Source organism: Sinocyclocheilus grahami, unplaced genomic scaffold (genome assembly GCF_001515645.1).
Source record: "Sinocyclocheilus grahami isolate Dianchi unplaced genomic scaffold, SAMN03320097.WGS_v1.1 scaffold7.1, whole genome shotgun sequence".
Taxonomy (NCBI): Eukaryota; Metazoa; Chordata; class Actinopteri; order Cypriniformes; family Cyprinidae; genus Sinocyclocheilus; species Sinocyclocheilus grahami.
In genome coordinates this window covers 1,169,731-1,193,659 of record NW_015505186.1, presented here as the reverse complement: position 1 = coordinate 1,193,659, position 23,929 = coordinate 1,169,731, and the positions used below count along the sequence as shown (strand labels likewise).

Sequence of the window (23,929 nt, the reverse complement as noted above, 5' to 3'; positions counted from 1 at the left end):
AAGTAATAATACGTTTTGCATCTTACAGTTTCTAGTTAAAGTTTTGCTTTTTTCTCATAACTGCAATTTTTAAATATCTAACAATTTAAACTTTATTTCTCAGTTGACATTTTCAGTTGTGTCCAATTATTTTTAGCATTTGCAACTTTAGATCCTAATACCAACTCTTTCTTTTTATCTCATAATTGTAACTTTATTTCTCACAATTCTGACTTTCTCATATTTGCAGTTTTCTGTCTCACAGTTGCACAGTTTCCCAGGTTTGTTAATATTTATTGTATTTGAAAATTTATATCCCACAACTTTATTTCTCACATTTGCCACTTTATATCTAACAATTGTGACTTGATTTCCGGCTTTACATTATAATAACAAATATTTCTCAAAATTGCAACTTTATTTCTCATAATGCAATTTTATATTGCACAATTGCAAATTTATGTCTCTCAACTTGGACTTTGTCATGTTTGTTACTAGTTATAATATTAGCAACTTTATAACAGAATTGCTACTTTATTTCTCACAATTGTGACTAAATCTTGTATTTGAAGCATTATTTCTCATAATTTCAACTTCATATCTCACAGCTGTGACTTTATTTTTACCTTTTGGATAAGAAATGCAAAAATGTAGTTGAATATTTGAATAGTTGAATATTTTATCTCAATCGCTTATCAGCAAGCGTTTTCATCAGAAGTAGAATTATTTCATGCAAAATAATCCTTGCAGACAAATGTGGGGTGCTCTTCTGTAACAAATGAATGAAAGAAACTGAGCAAGAGAGGAGCAAAACTTGGTACCGTATTAGTGTGCTCTTGCATGGCAAACTGAGTCAAAGGATTACCAGCAGGCTATAAAAAGATGCCTTTTTGGCCATAGACAAATTCAAGGCTGTAGATCCGAACAGTGTGTTTGTGCGCACACGCATAAAAGTGTGTAATGGGGGAGGTGTGTTTTTGTGCCAAGCATATGGCCGTAGGGAGAGAGAGAGAGAAAGGAACAAGCGATAATCCCTCTGCAGTCATGCCATGGTCACTTGTGTTTTCTGTGAGTGTGTGTGTGTGTGTGTGTGTCTGTCCAGCGGGTGTCTAGGGTTGTCTGATTTGGTTCTGCTGGCTTGCGGTGAGGATTAGCGCTCTGGACGGCCGTACATGTTCTCTTGACAGACCTCTTGTGCTCCCTTAACTACAAGACAGTTGGACACAAATGCAACAAACACAAACATATGTCATAGTGATCCAAGAGGCAGATACTTGCGATTAAAATGTTCATTTATAATCTTTTTATTAACTTTAAAAAGGCAGTTAGTAAAAATAGAAGTAATTAAACTGTGGCTTTTTAGTAGTGCAGCAATTCTGAGGAATATTTATAACGTACGTAAAAAAAAAAACTGACAGCCAAAACAGTATGTCTACTCAAACTACGTTCATACAAAAAAAACAATAATCAACAATAAAAACAAAAAATTGATCTAAAATTGCTAACATTTAGTTCAGTTATATTCCAATTCAAATGCAAAATGAACTAACATTTTTCAATGTAAAAAAAAGAAAAAAAGAAGAGTATTTTTGAATTATAAAATAATAAGAAAGGACTCCTAAAATACAAAAAACGTCTTGAATAATATTTCCTGTGTATTTTAGATAACTCTGTCATATAAAAGCGTATATGATTTTACAAAATCGTGTGTGGAGGATTATTAAATAAAATTGGTTTATTTACATTTCTTTGAATGGCAACATGAGCGTCCTGTACAATAGTCTTTATTATGGTGTGGTACAACTCAACTGTCCATATGTAAAGTGGCATATAAACTGCACCTATTGTACCTTGCAGCAGTGTGTTCTTCTACTTAATTGACCTTGCTACATACCCAAGTCCTTCGAAACTACAAAGAAGGGGGGGTTGCCCTGAGGAACGCAGGGAAATGTAGTCCATAAACTACCTCTAGGCATGTGCAAGTCGATCATCGGTGCGAGGGGTTCTCCAGATGTCCTCTCCAGTGCTCAATGCCCGAGTGTAGGCTAGATGTGGGGGTTCTTCTGGCCTCTCTGGAGGCTTTAAACTGGGCCTCCAACTCCTCCACCCACGCGGTGCTCCAGTCCCACACGGGCAGCGGCTCCACCTCTCCAAAACACTCTCGAGGGGGGAACAGAACACTCAGGGGGGATGCAGGCGGGGAGAAATCTGCAGAAAATGCAGGATCACACACACATCACGAAGGAAATCAAGGGAGATGAATGCATGCCCATGCACATAGATACAAAATACACAAAGAAAAGCAATCTGTTAACACGTATAAAGATGTACAAGTCAATTTCAACATTATAACACTGAATGATAACGCACAACGTTGCTGGACTCATCAGTTACAGTGTACTAGTCATTTAACCTGAAGCATGCACGGAGATTGAAAGATAGAAAGGGGGAAACAATCAGCAAATGGAGAGAGGAAAGTCCCTGTAGGTTTCTCTTTTGAAAGCCGTGATTGATTTGCTGAAACTTCAGAGAGGATGGTGGGGGAGCTCAGACAATTTGCAGACAAGGCCCTCAAATCCCATTATTTTTCATTGTACCAAAGTAGCGCTGCTATTTTTCACTGTCTCATTGGGAAGCGTAATGCTGCAGTGCCTCGTGAATCTGATCTGACAATGAAAATTCTCATCTCAAATACAGTTCTCCCCTCTAGTTATGCAACGATCCCAAAAAGTACTGGAATAACACTTCAAACCGTCTGAATGTGATTAGACATCAAAATATCAAATCAGATAATGCTAGAGCTTTTCTCAGAACTAACCCCATTGTTATATGAGCCATTTTTGCTATTATTATGTACTGGTCTCAAGCTGAAGACAGGTGTATTTTATCAAGTTAACTATGAACATGTTCCATTAAAATTTAACAATCTGAGTATCATTTAAAACTTAACAAACGTCTTTTTTGTGAAACGTTTTGCTTGTGCTGTCTTTCTATAGAACACTGTCAAAGCCACTTGCGTTGATGCCTTGTTATTTAATGCAAAATTTTTTCTGACACTTAAGTGCCAAAATACTTTGGTTGCACTGTATATCCCACACGGGCAGCGGCTCCACCTCTCCAAAACACTCTCGAGGGGGGAACAGAACACTCAGGGGGGATGCAGGCGGGGAGAAATCTGCAGAAAATGCAGGATCACACACACATCACGAAGGAAATCAAGGGAGATGAATGCATGCCCATGCACATAGATACAAAATACACAAAGAAAAGCAATCTGTTAACACGTATAAAGATGTACAAGTCAATTTCAACATTATAACACTGAATGATAACGCACAACATTGCTGGACTCATCAGTTACAGTGTACTAGTCATTTAACCTGAAGCATGCACGGAGATTGAAAGATAGAAAGGGGGAAACAATCAGCAAATGGAGAGAGGAAAGTCCCTGTAGGTTTCTCTTTTGAAAGCCGTGATTGATTTGCTGAAACTTCAGAGAGGATGGTGGGGGAGCTCAGACAATTTGCAGACAAGGCCCTCAAATCCCATTATTTTTCATTGTACCAAAGTAGCGCTGCTATTTTTCACTGTCTCATTGGGAAGCGTAATGCTGCAGTGCCTCGTGAATCTGATCTGACAATGAAAATTCTCATCTCAGATACAGTTCTCCCCTCTAGTTATGCAACGATCCCAAAAAGTACTGGAATAACACTTCAAACCGTCTGAATGTGATTAGACATCAAAATATCAAATCAGATAATGCTAGAGCTTTTCTCAGAACTAACCTCATTGTTATATGAGCCATTTTTGCTATTATTATGTACTGGTCTCAAGCTGAAGACAGGTGTATTTTATCAAGTTAACTATGAACATGTTCCATTAAAATTTGACAATCTGAGTGCCCAAAAGCATGGTCTTCAACTATCATTTAAAACTTAACAAACGTCTTTTTTGTGAAACGTTTTGCTTGTGCTGTCTTTCTATAGAACACTGTCAAAGCCACTTGCGTTGATGCCTTGTTATTTAATGCAAAATTTTTTGTGACACTTAAGTGCCAAAATACTTTGGTTGCACTGTATAGACTGTTTATGTCTTACATAATTATGAATCATTTCAATAGAACTTAATTGCAGCAAGTATTTACATAATGCTTTTTTGTTGACTATGCAAATGATGCAGAATAATTTTACAGCCCTGCAGAGCTGAAAAACTAGTGACTGACAATGATGAACTGAGAAAAGCTGGTGTAGAAAGAAAAGTAAAATGTGATCACAGTTTTTGGCAACTCATGTGGTCAGATTTATAAATAACTTACAAGTTTGTAGAAATTTCAAGAACACATTTAAACAAGGTGAAATATATCTTGAGATGTACTGTAAGAGTACTACAAACTTATTGGTACCTGAAAGCTTGATTAAAATTAGTCAAAATATTTACATGTATTCATTTAGCAGGCATTTTTATTTCACTTCATTTCTGTGGAAATTAGCAGAGCTTTCAGGGGTGGTGAATCTGTGTAGAGCTGCTGATAGAACATTGACTGCGTGAGCAGGTTGTTCCACCTAGTGGACATTTCTGGCACCTACATCTGTTCTTGCTGTTAACCAACTTAAAACTTGAATCATGTGAAGACTATAAATTAAAACTTATTCTACAGAAGCTAAAGAGAGTTTTAACTTGCCTGATAAAGTACCACTCATGGATTCGGCTGTCATAGCCAAGACGCGGGCAAAGTTCGCATCGTTTATGAACGAGCAGTCAGAAGAGCTGATGATACTGGTTCGAGTGCTTGTCACATTGCTTTCGGACACCGAACCCCAGCCGTTCCACAACGAACCCTCCCATTCGCTGCAACAAGATGAGGGCGTGCTCCTCAGTGTGGCTCTTCTGAGGCCGACTGCCCGAGACTCCTCCTCGTCATCCATCTCCCGGTCGGCAGGCCCACAGATGTAACCAAACGTGGGTGTGGGAGAGAATGGACGTGGCATTGAAGGAGAACTTTGATGGGACGCACTGTTGGGAGACATCACAATTAGCCCTTGTCTTGATACTCCCTTCACATATATGTTCTCTCAGGACTCAGGTGTTCTTTTACCTTTGCCCCTGTGGCTTGGGGCTGATCTCCATGTATTGAGTGTGGCCCTGAGTACTGAGCGTGGTGTCCTGGTAGTCGTCAGTGGAGAGACAGAAGGAGGCCGTGGACAGGTGGCTGTAGGACGGGCTTGGCTGGGCTGGGCTGTGGTGGGTTGGACAGCCTGTAGTAACCGTAGCGGGACCCTGGAGCCCAGAGGCAGCACAAACAGACTGCTGAGATCCGATGTCAACTGTCAACTTAGTGGATCTGGTAGACCTGAGGGATCAGATATACAGAAATATGAGCATATTAATAATTGTTCCTTTGACCAGTAAATAAATTCATACTAGCTAGCACACTACACCTAATATTTATATAATAAAATGTTCTTTTAGGAAGGTGTTTGTGTCCCTTCCAGCTATCCACTTTTTTCTTTCTCTTGTACCATGATGCCTCCAGCCTCAGTCTGCACTGCCGGAAGAAGCTTCCTGTTTGTGTCCAACAGCATTCAAAATGCTTCCTCCCACTTACAGACCTTCTAATAAATAGTGTGGGCCATTTCCCCTTCAGACTCCCTGTCCATTAGAGTTGAGCTACAAGTTAAATTGGTTTCCAGACTTTTAGTTTGAGAGCAGACAGTAGTAGACTTCTCTTTTCTCACGGTATAATGACATGGTATTGTCACAGACACCGTCATTACAGACAGGCAAGGCCACAACCCCTCACAGGTCTGTGAGAAATGGACACAAATCTTGAGCTCTTGTGTCAGTAGTCATTTTACACCACTCGCATCCTGCTATGACAGAATGGTGAAACACTGAAGTTTATCGCCGTTTAAAGAAGCCACCGTGAGAAGAAAGACTTCTAGTATGTTCCTGTGCACTGAGATGGAATTGAACTCTCTGATAAATCTTCAAAGCATTCTGCTGAATACTGTTGCCCACAGGAAAGAAAAATCACAAATGAGATCACGTTCATATCTTTAATTGTTTCTCATAGATAGCTAAGAGATTAAATGGATAGAAAATAGATGAATTTATAGCTTCTCAGAAGTTTCTGCTGAGAGAAAGACCCCAGTGATCTCATATCTCCTTTATAGATTCAGATGTCAAATACTGTGCTCTGAGTTCCCTAGACACCTGCAAACGTCTTATAACAAAGTCTTTCCAGAGTAGTCCAAATTATTTTGTTTCCTACATTCATTTTAAAACTCTTTTTAGCATGTCATTGATTGTCTCATTTGTGCTTATTTTTATTACTCCTATTTTAGGGGAAACATGGCACAAAGTTGATATCTTTAAGCCACATAACAGCACCACTTTACAGTAACGTTCAATTACTTTAGCTGAACTGAACAGTGATTTAAACTATTTGAAATGTTAAACTGTATTTAGAAAGTAACATTTAAATAGTAGTTCATCCAAAAATGAAAATTCTGTCATCATTTACTCATTCTCATGTCATTCCAAACCTGTATGAAAATAGCTTCGTTTGTGTACTGTCGAAGAAAGAATGTTGGAATACTGGAGCCCACTGACCTTCATACGCAAAAAAACAAAAAACAGACATTTCTCAAAATATCTTCTGCTGTGTTCCAGAAGAAAGCAAGTCATTGAGGTTTGGACGACATGGGCGTAAGGTAAAAGATAACAGAATTTTATTTTGGGTGAACTATTCCTTTAACTTAGATTAATAAATGCTGGCAAAAATATTGTCCTTTGTTACTTCAAGATATCTAATGCATTACCAAAAGTTAACCAATTAATTAATATTATAATAGTTTTACCAACATGTTCTACTGAGCTATATATGAGCAATAAAATCTCTGCACATTTAAATTTTGCTTTGTGTATAGGTGTGATTCTCACTCGTCCTCTGAGCTGAGGCTGTGGTTGTCCTCCATAGGAAGAGGCGGAGGGCTGGGTAACATGTCCACCAGCTGCAGAGAGGCAGAGTAGTGCAGGATACGCGGAGAACCCAGTGGCTTCACAGGCTCTGATACACCACCTGAGGGAATGTAGACCAGCTTAGAAGAGTTCTAATAAATAGACTGCGTAATGAGAATAGCATTTTAAACACGAGACACGCTGATGTTCAAACCTGCAGGGTGCTGACTGAATCTTTGCTGATGGTTACTCGGTGCACTGCACACTGCCAATGCTCGTTGACTCACGGGCATTAACGGAGCACTTTTTACCGCATGCAGCTCTGGAAGTAGATTACAACATGTGTTACTGCTGGACGAAATGAATGTGAATGACTCGCTGAATGAATGAATGTCTCACCACGCTTGTAATTTTTCTGCCACGATTCCTTCAGAACTCCCATGTTGGGCTGGGCAGGGAGGGCACGTTTCCATGGCAACGCCTGCACTTCCCTCACGACGGCAGTTTTGACGATGGGTTCGGTGATCCGAACGGTCTCGGAGTTATGCAGCTGAGATTTGCCGTGAGGCATTCTGGGACAGTGACCTGGACTATTAAACGTCTTCATTCCATTGCCGGTTAGATCCACATAAAAGGTGCCATAGACGCCGCAATTGTCTGGTACAATCGGGACGGCTGACCGGAGGGGGTTGGAGTCCTTTTTAGCCGTAATGGGCAGAGCTGTCAGTAGGGAGGTAAAAACAGACTGATTTACATAATGTGCCAAGATGTCAATGGTAATTAGAGTTGATGAGGACTCTGCAGAGTCGTGACTTCAGGGGTGACAAGCGTATTTTGATGGTTCTTATAAGGACGTATCTGTCATCCGGAGAGATGACGAGAGGAAAAAAAGAGAAGTAGATGAGGGCTGAAACTCGAGGGGAGGTTATTACTATGTATTTTACCTAAAATTGTGACTTACTTGTCCTCCGGAAGCCAGAGTTCTCTTGACTCGGGGTCCAAATGCCCTGCTTGGGCTCACTGCTGGAATCTGGCCTCCAGCCTCCAGAGATCCACGGAGAGTCTGGTGCCGCCATCCTAGAAAGGGAATTATAAGGATGTTGACTCAGTTACTCATGGAAGCCTATTTCATAAGTATAGTATTACTGTTACATAAGAAAAAAAATCATGCTTTGGTAAATTATGATTATGAGATAAACAGTTATTTTAGAGATAAATTATATTGACAAATGAGATATTAAGCCATAATTATGAGATAAAAAATAACTTCTAAAATATAAGAAGACTATCTCATAATTGCAATTTAGTATGTCATAATTTAGATTTTTTTAAATCTCATAATTTTGATTTATCAAAACATGGCTTTTTTCTCACATGGAGTACAGAGATGAGCTTCTATAGAAATCATCACTGTACTATGCTTCCATTACTGTGTTTTTAAATCAAACATCTTTTTTTTTTTTACCTGTGTTTGATGATGAGATCTTCACTTTCCAGTCTATACAAGCCTATAAATGAAAGAGACAATTATATTTGTATGACTATGTGTGTATAGAAAAAAGGAAGTAAATCGAGACTTTATTATAGATTACCTGAGTGTTTGCCTCCCAGGTTGGTGGGTCTGACATGTCTCCTGTACAAAAACACGGCAGTAATCATCAAAACACACCACAGGAGGGTGCCAACGCTGCCGATGAATACCGGCTCTTTAATCACAGCAAGGAAATGAGACATACTGAGTATGCCTGGCTGAAACGGTGTCGCCTCCTGCCTCAACTCTGTGAAAAAGAGAGCAACAGGTAACATATTGAGTAGATTATGCTTTAAAATGATTGTTTTATACCCGTTTTGTTCGATTACCTATGAGCAGTTTGTATGGGTTGCTTTGGACCCCCACTCCTGCCCCATTAACGGCAGCCACCGTGACCCAGAACAGCTTTCCGGGCTGCAGTGTGCTGATCTCAATACTGTGTGTTCCACTGTCCACCGTCCAGTTAAAAGACTTCTGTTCCTCTGACTCCACACACCACACCTGTCAGAAACAACAGCATGGTAAAATCAAGCAGGCTGCTACATGTACTATATATTTATCTATTTTTTTATGTGATTTTAGGTCAACATGATATTGATAATATCACAATAATAGACTGTAATGGTGCAGCAGTCTCTGCTAATGCAAAGACATCAGTGGAAAATGTGCATCAATTTTGTGGTCAGAAACTGAATTTTGGACTAATAAAAAAAATGTGACTCTAATTACTCTCTGAAGTGTTGTAGCAGCCAGTCTGTCTGAAATGGTTGATTTTGGCAGGGTCATGTGATTTTTATGTGATCAGAGATTCTGAGGCTGAAAATATGAATTATTTAACTGCTTCTAGGCTTCCTTTGATCAAACATGACATTTCCATACATTTTTGGAACTACAAAAAAAAATCTATTGTCTCTTACGAGTTTCTCCATATCTGCTGGAGAGAAAGCCTCTCAGGGCATTATTAGCATTGTTTCACAATGCGTGTCTTTATGCTAGTAATACCTGATATCCCTGAATGATTCCATTGTGAGCGTCATGAGGTGGAGGCTCCCAGCTGAGGTGCACAGTGTCGTTACGGTCAGTGGGCATTGTTATGGACAGATCCTGAGGTGGCGCGCTGGGGACTGAGAACAAGGGACATGGTTACAGTTAGCACATGGTGACAGCTTGGGTTTAATAGTCCAATGGTTTAGGGTTAGTACATTTTTTTATGTTTCTGTAAGAAGTCTCTTATGCTCACTAGGGCTGCATTTATTTAATAAAAAATACAATAAAAAGATTAATATTGTGAAATAATTTCTATTTTAATATATATTTTTAAATGTAAGTTATTTCTGTGATGGCAAAGCTGAGTTTTCAGCATCGATACTTCAGTCTTCAGTGTCACATGAACTTACTGACCTTTTGAATGGCAGTGCATAAGTACAAAAGAGTATAACTATCAGAAGTAACAAATATGAAGTAACCACAATAAGATTACGCCCCCCCCCCCCAAAATAATCAGCGTTATCTTAGTATTGTTGATATACTATTATAGTTTCTGTTATTATTTTATTTTAATATTTTCTGTTTTAATTTTTATAGTTATAGTTCATGTTTTAGTAATTTAGTACATGTGTGTATTTTTTTGTCATTTTTATTTTATAATTTTTTAAAATATGCCTATATGGTTTTTGTTCATTTTTATTTATTAGTTTTAGTTTATTTAGTTTTAGTTACTTTAGCACTTCAAGTTAAACTAAAGGTTAGTTGCTAGTTTAAATATATTTTATTTTATTTAACGTTTATTTTGTTTCAAGTAACAAAAATGTTCTTTATCTTTTTAGTTAATAATAATGACCCTTGACTAAAGTACTTTGGAGTACCATGCAAATACCATGGTATATGGTAATCATTAATAAAGAAGCATAGTATTACCATCTTTGAACATGATACCACTAGGGCTGAACCCCCCCCCCCCCCCAAAATATTCAAAAAAATATTCTCTTTATTTGAATTTTATTGACAAAAACACACTATTCCACATTCTGCCCAATGTCCTTCAAACAAATGTGCCAACTGAATGCTATGAAAACATACAGTGCTTAACAATTTATTAGACCACCTGTCATAATAGAGAAAACTAATATTTCAGGAATCTCAAAAATTTGTTTAAATCTAAAAATGTTATTGCCATTTATTGGGCAAACAACAACCCGTAACAACTAAATAGTATTTATTCACATAATAACAAAAATGTTATTTTTGCTAAATGCTAAATTGAATGTTCAACAACAGATATTTCAGCACAAGTAATGTTTTTGCGCTGAATATTGTCTCCCTCTCTACTGTGTTCCGTCTGTTTAACGTGCGTGCCCGCCGTGCCAGCGCTCTTTCAGTAATGCCGAGTTCACACTGCACGATTTTCAAAGACGTCGCGTCACTGTTGGTTTCACACTGAACAACTATCTGGGGTAGCATTCAGTTGTTGCTGTGTTCACACTGCACGATGGAACGACGACAGGAGGTTACACACTGCATGACTTTACAATAGGAAGAATCGCCGACAGCTCTGTCTGTCTCTGTCGCGTGAATGAGCACCGATTTGCCTCCGATTTCGGGCATTTGTCGGCGATTTCGCAAAACCTGTCGGCGAGTGAAAAATCATGTTAAAATCATGCAGTGTGAACTCGGCATAAGGATTTCAACTTAACGCAGACCGTCAGTACGGGCCTTTATGCACAAATGGAAAGGCTCGCTTGAATTTGTGACATTTACAGATAAGGATATGACCGTTAACTGAAAGTTTTTCACGCTGTGGACGCGCACACGTATTTGTCAAAGCGCCTGACAGGGCAAGCCATTACGCTGATGCATCAGCTTGATTGAAGCTTAAGATAAAGATTTTTCATGTTTTGGGCAGCTTGGATCACGTACTTTTCCTGCAAGAGCTGTTTCCTCTACTATTTTTAGATGCATTTTGTCCATAGAAATACGTTATTCAGTGCTGTAATTTGATGCGACCGGCTGAAGTTGGACGTGCACTGGGCAGACTCAACCAATCGATAATGAGAATCGATTGATTTTCATTATCGATAATAATCGATTTGATCAATTAGTTGTTGCAGCCCTAGATACCACCACAGTCCTTTTTTTGTAAAGAATGTTCTAGATTCTCACCTATCTCTGGCACTCGTAAGTGTCTGGTGTTGCTTTCCCTGCCATACAGGCTGCTGCCATAGGGTCGGACTTTGAACTCATATTTGTAGCCTCTCTTCAGAGGTCCCACATGTGTGTGAAGGCCAGGCTGAGGAACCCTTTGAGCTGTCCAGTCTGAGCTGGCCGGCAGGAGAGAGCGATACAGCACCTCAAAGCCTTCAAGATAATGAGGCTGTGACACTGCAGACGACTGCAACTACAAACAGAAGAGAAAACACTAATGACATGATGCTGTCTTAAAATGAAAATACAATTATTTAAAGAGCGGTGCGTGAACTGCATTACCTTCCACATGACTTGAGACATGTTGGAGGCGGTACTCATAACTGTGACGTTCTCCAGGCTCACGCGTAAGGCAGACAGCTCCTTGTGTAGGTCTCTCAGTCTGGTGCTTCCTACGTCTATAACATATATTAGCCAGACATCACTAATCTCAACAAATGGCATGCTGGGAAGAGGTTTAAGTGCTGTTACTTGACTGATTACATGCATTCTTACCCTCTACAAGAAGCTGTGCACTGGCCACAGACACCCCAAGCTTATTTTCCGCAGTGCAGGTGTACTTGCCCATGTCCTGAGCCGTCACATAGTGGATTTGCAGACTCTGGTCGGGGTTGATTAAATATCTGGCAAATGCGATTGTAATATAAGATTAGGAATGTGAATTGTAAGGAATTTCACAATCATTATGCATCTGGGGTTTTTAACTGGGGGACCCCTGAAGGTTCTTTCATGTACTGCAGGGGGACTATATTACAATATACTGAATGATTCTATATTATTAAATCATGATCTGACCTGCCATTGGGTAGAGGTCCTTTTTCTCGGCTCCACTCTACAGAAGGCATAGGGTCTCCATCGGCCTCACAGAAAAACTGTGCAGATGCTCCAAGCTGCACTGAAACATCCTCTGGTTTATGCAGTAACACTGGTTTAGCTGAGGAAGAAGGTCAGATGTATGAGTCTCCATGCTTTAATAGTTATTCATACTCTTTTAGAGCAAAGATAGAGTCTCACCTAATACAGAGAGCCGAGCCGCTCGGCTCTCTCTCACTCCAACTGTGTTGGAGGCTATACAGCTGTAAACTCCAGAGTCATTCTTCTGGGCCGGAGCAATGATCAGTTTACCATTCAGTTCCTATACACACAGATACGCAGAAATATACTGTCATCCAGACGCACAAAACACTGTTCAGGATCCTAAGGCACAGGTCTATCTCTGTGATACACTTTCTGTGTCACGCTGCCCTCTACAGACATATACAGGGAAGAGTTCTCAAGACATTTTTTTTTTTTTTAAGAAAACAATGTCAGATTAGAGTATGTTTTGCACTCACAGTGTAATGTTCATTGCTGCTGTTGATTAGGATCCCGTCTTTCCTCCAGGTTATGTTGGGCTCAGGATGTCCAACTGGTGGGCTGCAGTTCATCACAGCCACCTCGCCAACCGCCACCTCCACGTCACTGGGCTGCACACGGAACTCTTCTCGCAGAGCTGAAAATCAGTGGTCAGAATGAGGTCAGAATGAGTGTATATATAATATACCTGTATATCCTAGTAACTACTGTTCAAAGGTTTGTGGTCAGTAAGATTTTTTAAAGAACTTAAACCTTTTATTCAGCAAGGGTGCAGTAAATAGATCAAAAGTGACAGTAAAGACAATTATATACACAAAATTAAGCAGCACAACTTTGTTCAACATTAATGATAATAAGAAACATTCTTGAGCACCAAATCAGTATATTAGAATGATTTGACACTGAAGACTGGAGTAATGACTCAATGACGGGGATTAAAGGTAAAGTAACATGTACTGTTTGCGTAATTTACATTTTACATCCATTTATTCTTAAGAGAACATTATACAGTATATCGTCATGAAAATACATTTGGAATCATTTAGATCACAAAACAAATTAAATATGCCCTTTTATTATTATCATCATAATCTCAATAATAATTGAATCAAATTCCTCATTTAGTTATTGTTTCAAAACCAGTAGCCTAAATAAAACTAATCGTTTCTAGATATTAATTATTGTACATTTATAAGAAAATGACATGTATCCGTATCTGTCGCAAAAAAAGCAAACAAACAACAATATAGTTTATCTCTAGAAATAACCTTTTGAAAAATTATTTTATGGATTGAAATAACTTTTTTGTTAAATTTAAAAAAATAATAATAAATAAATAGTCTGTCTGAATTACAGGATTTCTTCACCTCTTACTTGGCGACAGTTACACACTGGAACAAAACAGTTAATTAGGCTTTACTTTGTGCTTACCTTCAATATTATAAATAATCCCAAAAACCCAAAAGAGCTTGATAAAGTGTCTCGTCATTTTACGTGTCACGTCGAATTCAGTCTACGAAGATAAACAAACGCATCGTTGTTCTGTCAGACTATCTGCGTTACAAATCCGCGTCGAAAATGAATAGTTTTACAGGTTATATGACGGAATGGCATTTCAGTTGAGATCTACAGGTTTCACAGTCATGTCTCTGTCGTTTCAGTCAGGCTGAGTGTTGAACAGAGCGCCATCCGGATCGAGACCCGCCCCGGTGACTGACTGGAGCAGCAGCAGGAGCTCAGCTCATGACCTCCGACGACTTGACGAGCCAGCGCTAACTAATTACTCCAACAATTGGTGAGGTAAACTACACATGTGGGACTTTGAAGTTGTGCTTTTGCCCTCCGTTTATGTTTTGGTTTGAATTCAAGACGACATAGTTTAAACAATGGGACATACTTTGGGCCAAATTGTGTTTGTTACACTTACACATAGGCTACTACTGTACGAGATTTGTTTCTTTTATAGCCTACTATATCCACTCTTTTGTTTTTTGTTTGTTTGTTTTTTACAACTTTTATTGTCACTGCAGGACGATGGTGGGGGTCATGTATAATTTCACTTTTAGTTGAGTTAGTAATTTAATGTGTTATCTGAAGACCTCTATCAAATGTTTGTAATGACAGCATACAGAAACAGGAAAGCATTAGACCTCACAGCCAAGAAAAACTTCCTTTCTAAGCTGCACAAATTGCTTAATATGTGAATACAAACTGATGCTAACCATACGAGTCATTAAAAAAATCAGAATGAAATATTCCCACATAAATCAGAAAAGTTGATCAACTTTAAAGTGAATATTGGTACTGTTCAAGTGACAGACTTTTTCCGTTAAATCACAAACTTGTGCTGTAAATTCATACGTTTCTTAAATAATACAACCAAAGGATCAACAAAAGGTGAAAGTTTAGCACAGCTGCTACTGTAGAGTTGAAACAACACGGAGGAGCAACACTTGCTAATTCCAGTTACTATTAAGTCTGTAAATACGGTCGCTGAGGGGCTGAGACGGAGAGAGGAGAAAACAGAAAGCGAAAAGAAAAGGATAGGAGAGAAAAGCAGAGGCAGCGGCAGTTCATTTTCTCGAAAGGCACATATAAATAAAGTGCTGTTTAGAGAACTGTCCATTGTGTGGCCTAAAAGAGCAGGCCACACTGATGGACACGTATATTGATCCAGAGAGCAGTGCCTTGATGGCCTGTGGATCACCAGCTTTCAGCGACTAACAAAAGATGTTGAGGGACTATGGGGCTGCATACCACAACATAGAATTAAAGCAGCACCGCAAAAGAACTCCAGGCTGATTTAGCGCCCAGAGTAACTTCTCAGCACGTTTTACCCATAAATAAGTCTCTTTGAATTCCTTAACAATGTCTGAGTTTGAGCGTAACATTATTATTATTATTTTACCAAAACTGACTAAAGTAAGGCATAAAGCATGCTTTTAATATGTAACAAGTGGTCAAGAATGTTATGTTGGAAATAAAACTAGCTGAAACCCTGCTGAAACACAAAATGAAATACGTATTTTATATTTCATGTTATATAAATATAGTTGAATCCAGTTGGGAGGATTTTTTATTACAAACAAATAAAACATATGAATGAATAAAAACTATACCAAGAATAGCAAAGGAAGAGGAAATGGGTTTAACAGCATCTTTTCCCCTGTTAATCATTTCCCTACAGTTTCCAAAAGCCAATCACTAAAAGGTCGAATACATCATAAACTACAGCAACAAAAGTTTTTTAAACAGTAAAACTTCTAATAGCCATGCAAATGGAATGCACTATGGTACCGTCACACTTACTTAATAAATTCTTCACATGTAAATTAAATCAAGAGTGTCCACAAGTGAAAATCATGAAGTGAGAAAGACTTTATCAAGTTATCACTGTCTTTCTAATTTCATGCTTTGGACCCCATGCTGATATGCCTGAAATCAGCTGCCGAAGCCATTAGGTTAATAAAAAAATCTGAATAAAATCACCATTCGGTCCTGGATAAAAATTTTAAAAAAAAATTCTCCAAGTTTATAGATTATTAATTTGAGTGCTTATTCTTTACCAAAACGTGAACTAAAAGGCAAATATAATTTACATTATAAATTTTCTTAAAAGTGCTACTGTATATTCCCCCAAAAATCCATTAGTTTTACCTTTCCTGCGATGGGCCCTGTCCCTGTGTGTCGCCTGCTGGTGTGCCAGGCGGTGACGAAGGTGCCCTCTCCCCTCCGACCTCGCTGATCTCTGCGCCACCTGCTCCTCAGGTGGGCATGCGCACTGGCATTGGCACTGGTGTGCCGCCTCGGTCCAGGTACACAGCCATGCCACCCACAGCAGCCATGCTGACACCTGCATCTTCAGCTTAAAGCTCCTCTCCTCTGGCTCTGCACCCTCCACTACACCATCCCAAAAGCGGTTCTGACCGATCCACCCTTCTCCCCACAGTCCTTGTGGTGCTAAATTATCAGGAGATTGTTATAAAGAATGTTTTTTCTTTATATTCCACAAATGCTTTGTATTTACTTTCCCTCCCTCTTTTATTTAGCGCTCCCTCCGCTCTCTCCCTCCTCTTTCTCGCCTCGCTTTTCTCTTTTGGGAAAGAAGTTGGCAGAAACAATGATTGAAAAACAAGTTTCAGGCCCCATGCTGGGAGCGCGGGAGAGGAGGAGAGGGACGGGGACTGTCTCCTCCAACAACATCTGTGTCATTCGTTCTGCACGTCCCAAAGACGGAAAACAAGGCCCGGGAGCGAACGGGGAGGGGACGGAAGGGGATCTCCCATACCGAAAGGGATCAGTTCCATTAATCAAGTGTCTGCTAGTCGACTGATCAAATCCTTCAGAATGACAAAATCTCTCGCTCTTTAAAACATCAAACGGCTGAAAACGCATTGCCTGACTGCTATTGGCCCGTACCACAAAAGAAGAAGTAGACACTCTTCATTTCTGCATCAAGCTACTCTCTCAAAAGCATGAGAGAGGGAGTGTTTTCAAACAAAACTGACCCTCTCCAATGGCTTTCGCTGCTTGTCGGCCATGAAAGGGACGGCTTTTGTCTGGGGGGGGATTTGCACTTTCTCAACACAATTTCTATTTTACGCAGAGAGGAGAGGTGAGCAGACCGAATCACTTATGCAACTGGAACGTTCTCATTTGTCGAAGTGAAGATGTTTTACTCGAAGTGGAGATCATTTCGATTTTCACACTTAAACATTTCAATTATCAGACAACAGAAACCTAGTTGAATTTGATTACTGAGCAGCAAAGAGGACGAGGAAAGACACGGGCCTTTTCTCTTCCTTTCTTCTTTTTTGGTTCACATACATTCACAGATTTATCACTGTTCACGAAGCAAAAAGCAAAAAGGGAGAAATTTGTACCTTTCTGCGTGCACAGTATGTGTCCCACTCATCACAGAGGTTGAATCAAATGGGACAGAGAAAGCAATTTGTCTCATGCAGTCCGGTCTTGTGTTCCACTCACTAGTCCTGCTGCTTCAGCACAGTAGAACAGAAGAAACATGCTGAGTTTACAGACCTGACCTGATCGGAATTTAATTCTACAAAACTCCCAATTCATTTAAGACTGTAAGCCACAGGCAGAGATGTGGGCGAAAGAAATATTACCACTGATGTACAATAGCATTATTTTTACACAAATACCATGGTGAACCCGTTTCTGCAAAATTTGTATCTTCAATCTCTCAAAAAGGTATCAAAAATGGTTCAGATGACTCATGCTCCTCTTTAATTTGTGAATGAATCATTCTGACCAGTTTTGTGAATCGGGTCAGTCAATTCATTTGAAATATCTGCTTCAAAAGAATGCGTAATTCACTAATTGGACATCACTACTAATCTCATGAATGTGCCAGGGAGAGTTATTAGTGAATAATGAATTTTAACTTTAATCTGTTCCTCTGACAAAGCTATCACATGACATCAGAAGACTTGTAATACAGAGCAGAAGTCTGTTTTATGCTACTTTTTGTGATATTTTTGTCATCTTAGAGATTGACAGCCACTTTTATTCACTTTTATTATATTGCAAAGAATAGCAATATAATAGATAGAATTGTAAAGAATAATATTATAAAATACAATATAGAATTGCAAAGAATAATATTAAAAAAAACTTACCTTTTGGCTTCTACATAAGAAAAAAGTGCCTAAAAACATACATAAAACATATTTACTTAATTGTGCGTTTTTCCCCATTGACTTCCATTGTAAGTACATAACAGTCATTCAGCTGTTTCCGAGAAATGAGCAATGTATTTTCAAGTTCCTAAAACAAATGTATTTTAGATTTCACTGACCACCCATATTGCAAGCCACGACCTTGCATTTCAAACACTAGTCACTTGTTAATTCAATGCTCTCTTTTCACTGTACCCCCTGCCAGGTAGCAGGTCATGTGGAGCGACCCTGGTGAGGACCCAAAAATAGCCACGCTTCAGCCCTCCATGGGGTGTCAGGGTGGACCTGCAAAGGGCTATTCCAGCTCACACTGACCCTTAAACTGTGCCTTAATTTTCAGATCAGGAGGATGGAGAACACGCTAATCTTCCTAAAGAGAGAGCAAGAGAGAGACGGAGAGAAAAAAAGTAGATAGAGAAAAAAATTAGACTCTTATGCCATCATAAAGAAAGATAGGATAGTGGATATGTAGAGAATGATAACCCTTGAATCAAAGCAAAACAAAAGCTTATATCTTGGTCTGTGAGTTTCATTGGGCGAAAAGAAAACAAAAATGCACTACTTTCAAAAAACCTTGTTCTATTGTTGGATGAATGCAGTATTTCAAAAAACCACACACGCACACAAACTTTTTTGCTGCCAGTATTCCAAATACAAATACACAATAAGAAATACTCACTCTTGGTGTGAATAAAATAAAAAACTAAACTAAACAGGAAGTCAGGAAAATGTTAGCTGTCATTATTCACAAATTTGCCTAAAATAAAATATAGATAAAAATAATAAAAATGTTGTTGAGCGAATTTCCCCCCCTGGTGTGAATAGGTCCATCGGAATGCAGTGTTTCAAATCAAAAACTTGTTTGCTGCCAAAATTCCCAACACATATAGTTAATAAAATGTAAAATAATTATTAAATTGATTTTAAAATATAAAACATATACTAATATTAAAAATATTAATGTCTTTATCTTTCAACTGCAAAATGTCTTTATTTTTCAGCCCCCTTTTTGCACATCCACAAAACACATTCCTAATATTTTAGTTTACTGTAAAATCATTTAATTTACTTTGACTTCCAGTTTAGCACCCACATTTGACCCTTACCTGACCCCACACCTATAACCGACCTCAGATATTTTGTATCCGACAACAACCAACAGGAGTTGATGCTTGCACCATTCTTTTTAGGAATCCTTTACAGATTCTAAAATGGAACAATTGATACGAGTAACATTTATCCAACACTGATTAGATTAAAAATTCTCAGGGATGGAGATGGGGGTGCGAGGGGTGAAGGGTGGGCATGCAGAGCTAAGAGCTGGAGAATAGAAGGCCAGGGGTGTGAGGGCAAAAGTTCTGCATGAGTGAATCACAAAGCAGGATCTAGTGTTCACGCTGTTCCCCTCCTCATCCCTTCCCCTCTCCCGCGAGCCTCGGCAGCACCCACACCCATATCCTGGGTCGCGCTTACACACATAGATACTTCTCTGGACTATTAATGTCGTGTTGGATTTGTCACACGTTTGATCGGTTGCTTATGGCTTTTTAGCTGGTGAAACCACAGCTAACATGTTTTGTATCCAGTTTGGAGCTTTTATTGTCTTCATGCTGTAAGGATCACAGCACACATGTACAACATGCCTGTGAAAATAATAAGCAGTAACAACCTCCATCTTCCCCTGTGAAGTTTGCCTCCAAGAGAGATTTATGAAAATGAAAGTAAACGTCTGAGGCAACAAAGGACCCACACAGAGTATTCGCCTTGTTAAGAACAAAATAATCAACTTGCGCAGCTTGAAGCTTTGTTGGACCGCCCAACTTTGCTCCCTGCGTCTTTGTGGTATTGTGCGGAGAGTGAGACAGTGTCTTAAAGAATGCTTCCATAAGGCCAAAATTAGCATGTCAATATGGGACCAAGAAAATGAAATTTGTCTGGTTTTAGCTGTGAATGAGCGAAATTTGAGTTTGCAGATAACCAATTAATGGACTGGGGTATTAGAATGTGATTTCATGCAGCAAAGGCACTGAAAATATGCAGTGATTATGACTGAAGTGCCTTCTGCAGTGTAATGTTGATGGTGTGGTGAAGTACTTAGGTCATTTATATGTCAAAATCATTACCCCTTTTCTGCACATTTATATGCTAAATTTAATTAATGTTTTTAAAACATATTAAATTGTTAATAAATTAAAGATCCATTTTTGATTGTTGAAGAATACCAGATTCCACTCTCAACCAACAAGATTTCACGTAGTATTTTCATTGATCTCTTGTGAAAAACTTTTCTAAGGTTTAATCCAGGAGCGAAAATAATTTAATTCTATCGCTAAAGCACGGGCAAATGCACAGGACGCAATTAGAGTACGCACATGCAATACCTAAGAAAGACAAGAGGCAAATCATAAGAGAGAACTGTATATTTGAGATTTTGTGTATTACGTTCTTAGAAATAAAGGCTCCAATAGGGGGGTTTTGCTATGATGCTATAGAAGAACAATTTTCAGTTCCCTTAAGAACCTCAGTAAACATTTCTTAAAATATTTCTTTTTTCTTAGTGCGAAGAAAAATAACCTTTGGTGTAATGGAAAGGTTCCATGGATGTTAAAGGTTCTTCATGGAACCATAAATGCCAATAAAGTAAATTAATTTTTCAAGGGATAGTTCACCCAAAATTTTGTGTTTATCTGCTTTCCCCCAATGCATCCAATATGTAGGTGACTTTGTTTCTTCAGTAGAACATAATCGAAGATTTTTAAGTCAAACCGTTGCAGTCTGTCAGTCTTATAATGGAAGTGAATGGGAATCACGGCTTTGAGAGTAAAAAAGAAAACATACACAAACAAAACCAAATTAAACCCTGTGGCTCGTGACGATACATTGATGTGTAAAGACACAAAACGATCGGTCTGTGCAAGAAACTGAACAGTATTTATATCGTTTTATACCTCTGATGCACTGCAATGTCTGAAATGTCCTGAGCGCGTCCTGAGCACATCCTCGACAGCCGGCGCATGACGTGTCTTCTTCTTCTTCTTGCTTTATGGCGGATCTTATAAGTGCATTACCGCCACCTATCTCTCAAATGGACCATTGCCACTCTTTCTACAATCTCAATTAGGAGTGTCAATGGTCCATTTGAGAGATATGTGGCGGTAATGCACTTATAAGTCTGTGATCCGCCGTAAAGCAAGAAGAAGACGCGTCACGCACCGGCTGTGAGGACGAGCCCAGGACGCACTCAGGACAGTTCAGACATTGCAGTGCATCAGAGGTATAAAACGATATAAATACTGTTCAGTTTCTTGCACAGACCGATCATTTCATGTCTTTACACATCAATGTATCGTCACGAGCCGCAGGGTTTAACTTGGTTTTTTTGTGTATGTTTTTTTTTTTTTACTCTCAAAGCAGTGATTCCCATTCACTTCCATTATAAGACTGACAGACTTGAGTTGAGTTAAAAATCTTCGATTGTGTTCTACTGAAGAAACAAAGTCACCTACATCTTGGATGCCCTGGGGGTAAGCAGATAAACATCAAATTTTCATTTTTTGGTGAACTATCCCTTTAATCTACATCTAGTCACTTTGAAAAGTGAAACAGCACCACTCCTCAATGAACCACAATTTATGATGCCGGGTTATGGGTGAGTTATGGGTCCAAGTTGTAAAAAAAACATATCTCCAAATATGAGCAATAATAAAAAAGTGATGCTTATGTTTTGCAAAAAAAAAGTTGTCACCCATGAATCAGATTAAACTGGTAATTGAGTTTGACTGACTCATTGACTTAATAATCAGTTCACAAAACCAGTCTAAAGGAATCATTCATGAATCAGACTGATCTGTTTCTTGTTTCTTACACACTGACTCAGTGATCTGGTCACAGTGAAAAAAAAAAACTAATCCTAATGCTCTCCTTGGCCAACACCACTAATTAAAGAAATGAACAAACAAGAAGTCTGACATAAAAATAATATGTATTCATTATTTTCAACAGTAAAAATGCACTACATTTAAAATGACAAAACTGCAAAACAGGAAAAAAAGGCTCAGAAAAACAAACTTAATTTCCAATTACATATCTAACATACAAAACTTTACCCAACCACACCCTTCTGAAAACGTTAGCACTGCACATGCTGCATTCAGACCCCTCTGTGCTGCGCTCTCAGAGAGATGTGGACATCTCTGATTTGGACAGGAAGACAAAAGCCCTGGAACCTTCTGCTGTCCTCTCATCTCAAGCAGGGCTCGTTGATCGACAGCGCTGCCAGGTTGGCTGCCCCGCTTTGGGATATCTGTAGGAGTTTGGCACATGAAGCCTCGTGGTCTAGTGTGTTCTCAGGGGCTTGGCATAAACGGGCTCCAGGAAATGTAAGGGCAGCAACATGAACAGGGCTGCCAAGAACACCACGCTCACCAAGGACAGAAGCACGTAGCGGCCGATGAAGAACATATCCACTATCTGAAAAAAAAAAAAATCACAGGCTTACGGCATGAATTATTTAACACATTATACAGTTACTGGAAAGTAATTAAAGCCATGATTGCTTTGATGTTTCCATTAATATTTTTAATTAACATGAAATCCATTCAGCATGTTATGCTTTTCTCCACTAGAGGTCAGCAGGGTTCTTTTAAGAACTTCAAGAAATGCAAACCTCACTAGACCAGATAGACTAGACCTAATGAAGTGTGTGAGTGTATGTGTATATATACAGGTCCATCTCAAATTAGAATGTCGTGGAAAAATTCATTTATTTCAGTAATTAAACTCAAATTGTGAAACTTGTGTATTAAATAAATTCAATGCACACAGACTGAATTAGTTTAAGTCTTTTGTTCTTTTAATTGTGATGATTTTGGCTCACATTTAACAAAAACCCACCAATTCACTATCTCAACAAATTAGAATACTTGAGACAAATAAAAAAAATTTTTTTTGTGAATTGTTGGCCTTCTGGAAAGTATGTTCATTTACTGTACATGTACTCAATACTTGGTAGGGGCTCCTTTTGCTTTAATTACTGCCTCAATTCGGTGTGGCATGGAGGTGATCAGTTTGTGGCACTGCTGAGGTGGTATGGAAGCCCAGGTTTCTTTGACAGTGGCCTTCAACTCATCTGCATTTTTTGGTCTCTTGTTTCTCATTTTCCTCTTGACAATACCCCATAGATTCTCTATGGGGTTCAGGTCTGGTGAGTTTGCTGGCCAGTCAAGCACACCAACACCATGGTCATTTAACCAACTTTTGGTGCTTTTGGCAGTGTGGGCAGGTGCCAAATCCTGCTGGAAAAATGAAATCAGCATCTTCAAAAAGCTGAAGGAGAAGGAAGCATGAAGTGCTCCAAAATGTCTTGGTAAACAGGTGCAGTGACGTTGGTTTTCAAAAAACACAATGGACAACCACCAGCAGATGACTTTGCACACCAAATCATCACAGACTGTGGAAATTTAACACTGGACTTCAAGCAACTTGGGCTATGAGCTTCTCCACCCTTCCTCCAGACTCTAGGACCGTGGTTTCCAAATGAAATACAAAACTCGCTCATCTGAAAAGAGGACTTTGGACCACTGGGCAACAGTCCAGTTCTTCTTCTCCTTAGCCCAGGTAAGACGCCTCTGACGTTGTCTGTGGTTCAGGAGTGGCTTAACAAGAGGAATACGACAACTGTAGCCAAATTCATTGACACGTC

The 23,929-nt window shown here is 39.1% G+C and overlaps 1 protein-coding gene across 1 annotated transcript; it reads right to left on the bottom strand.

Annotated features, from left to right (window-relative positions):
- Positions 1–1,575: 1,575 nt before the first annotated feature.
- Positions 1,576–13,548, bottom strand: LOC107589380 (roundabout homolog 4-like). Its single transcript, XM_016277798.1, has 19 exons — positions 13,536–13,548; positions 13,006–13,163; positions 12,686–12,806; positions 12,467–12,605; positions 12,167–12,294; positions 11,954–12,069; positions 11,630–11,864; positions 9,473–9,594; positions 8,800–8,971; positions 8,532–8,717; positions 8,405–8,447; positions 7,901–8,016; positions 7,339–7,659; positions 7,154–7,261; positions 6,922–7,060; positions 5,075–5,329; positions 4,661–4,992; positions 3,093–3,154; positions 1,576–2,125 (listed from the first exon to the last, which is right to left on the bottom strand). Exons 1-19 carry the CDS (start codon positions 13,546–13,548, stop codon positions 1,967–1,969), a joined length of 2,925 nt encoding a protein of 974 aa, XP_016133284.1. The 3' UTR covers positions 1,576–1,966.
- Between the last annotated feature and the right edge of the window lie 10,381 nt (positions 13,549–23,929).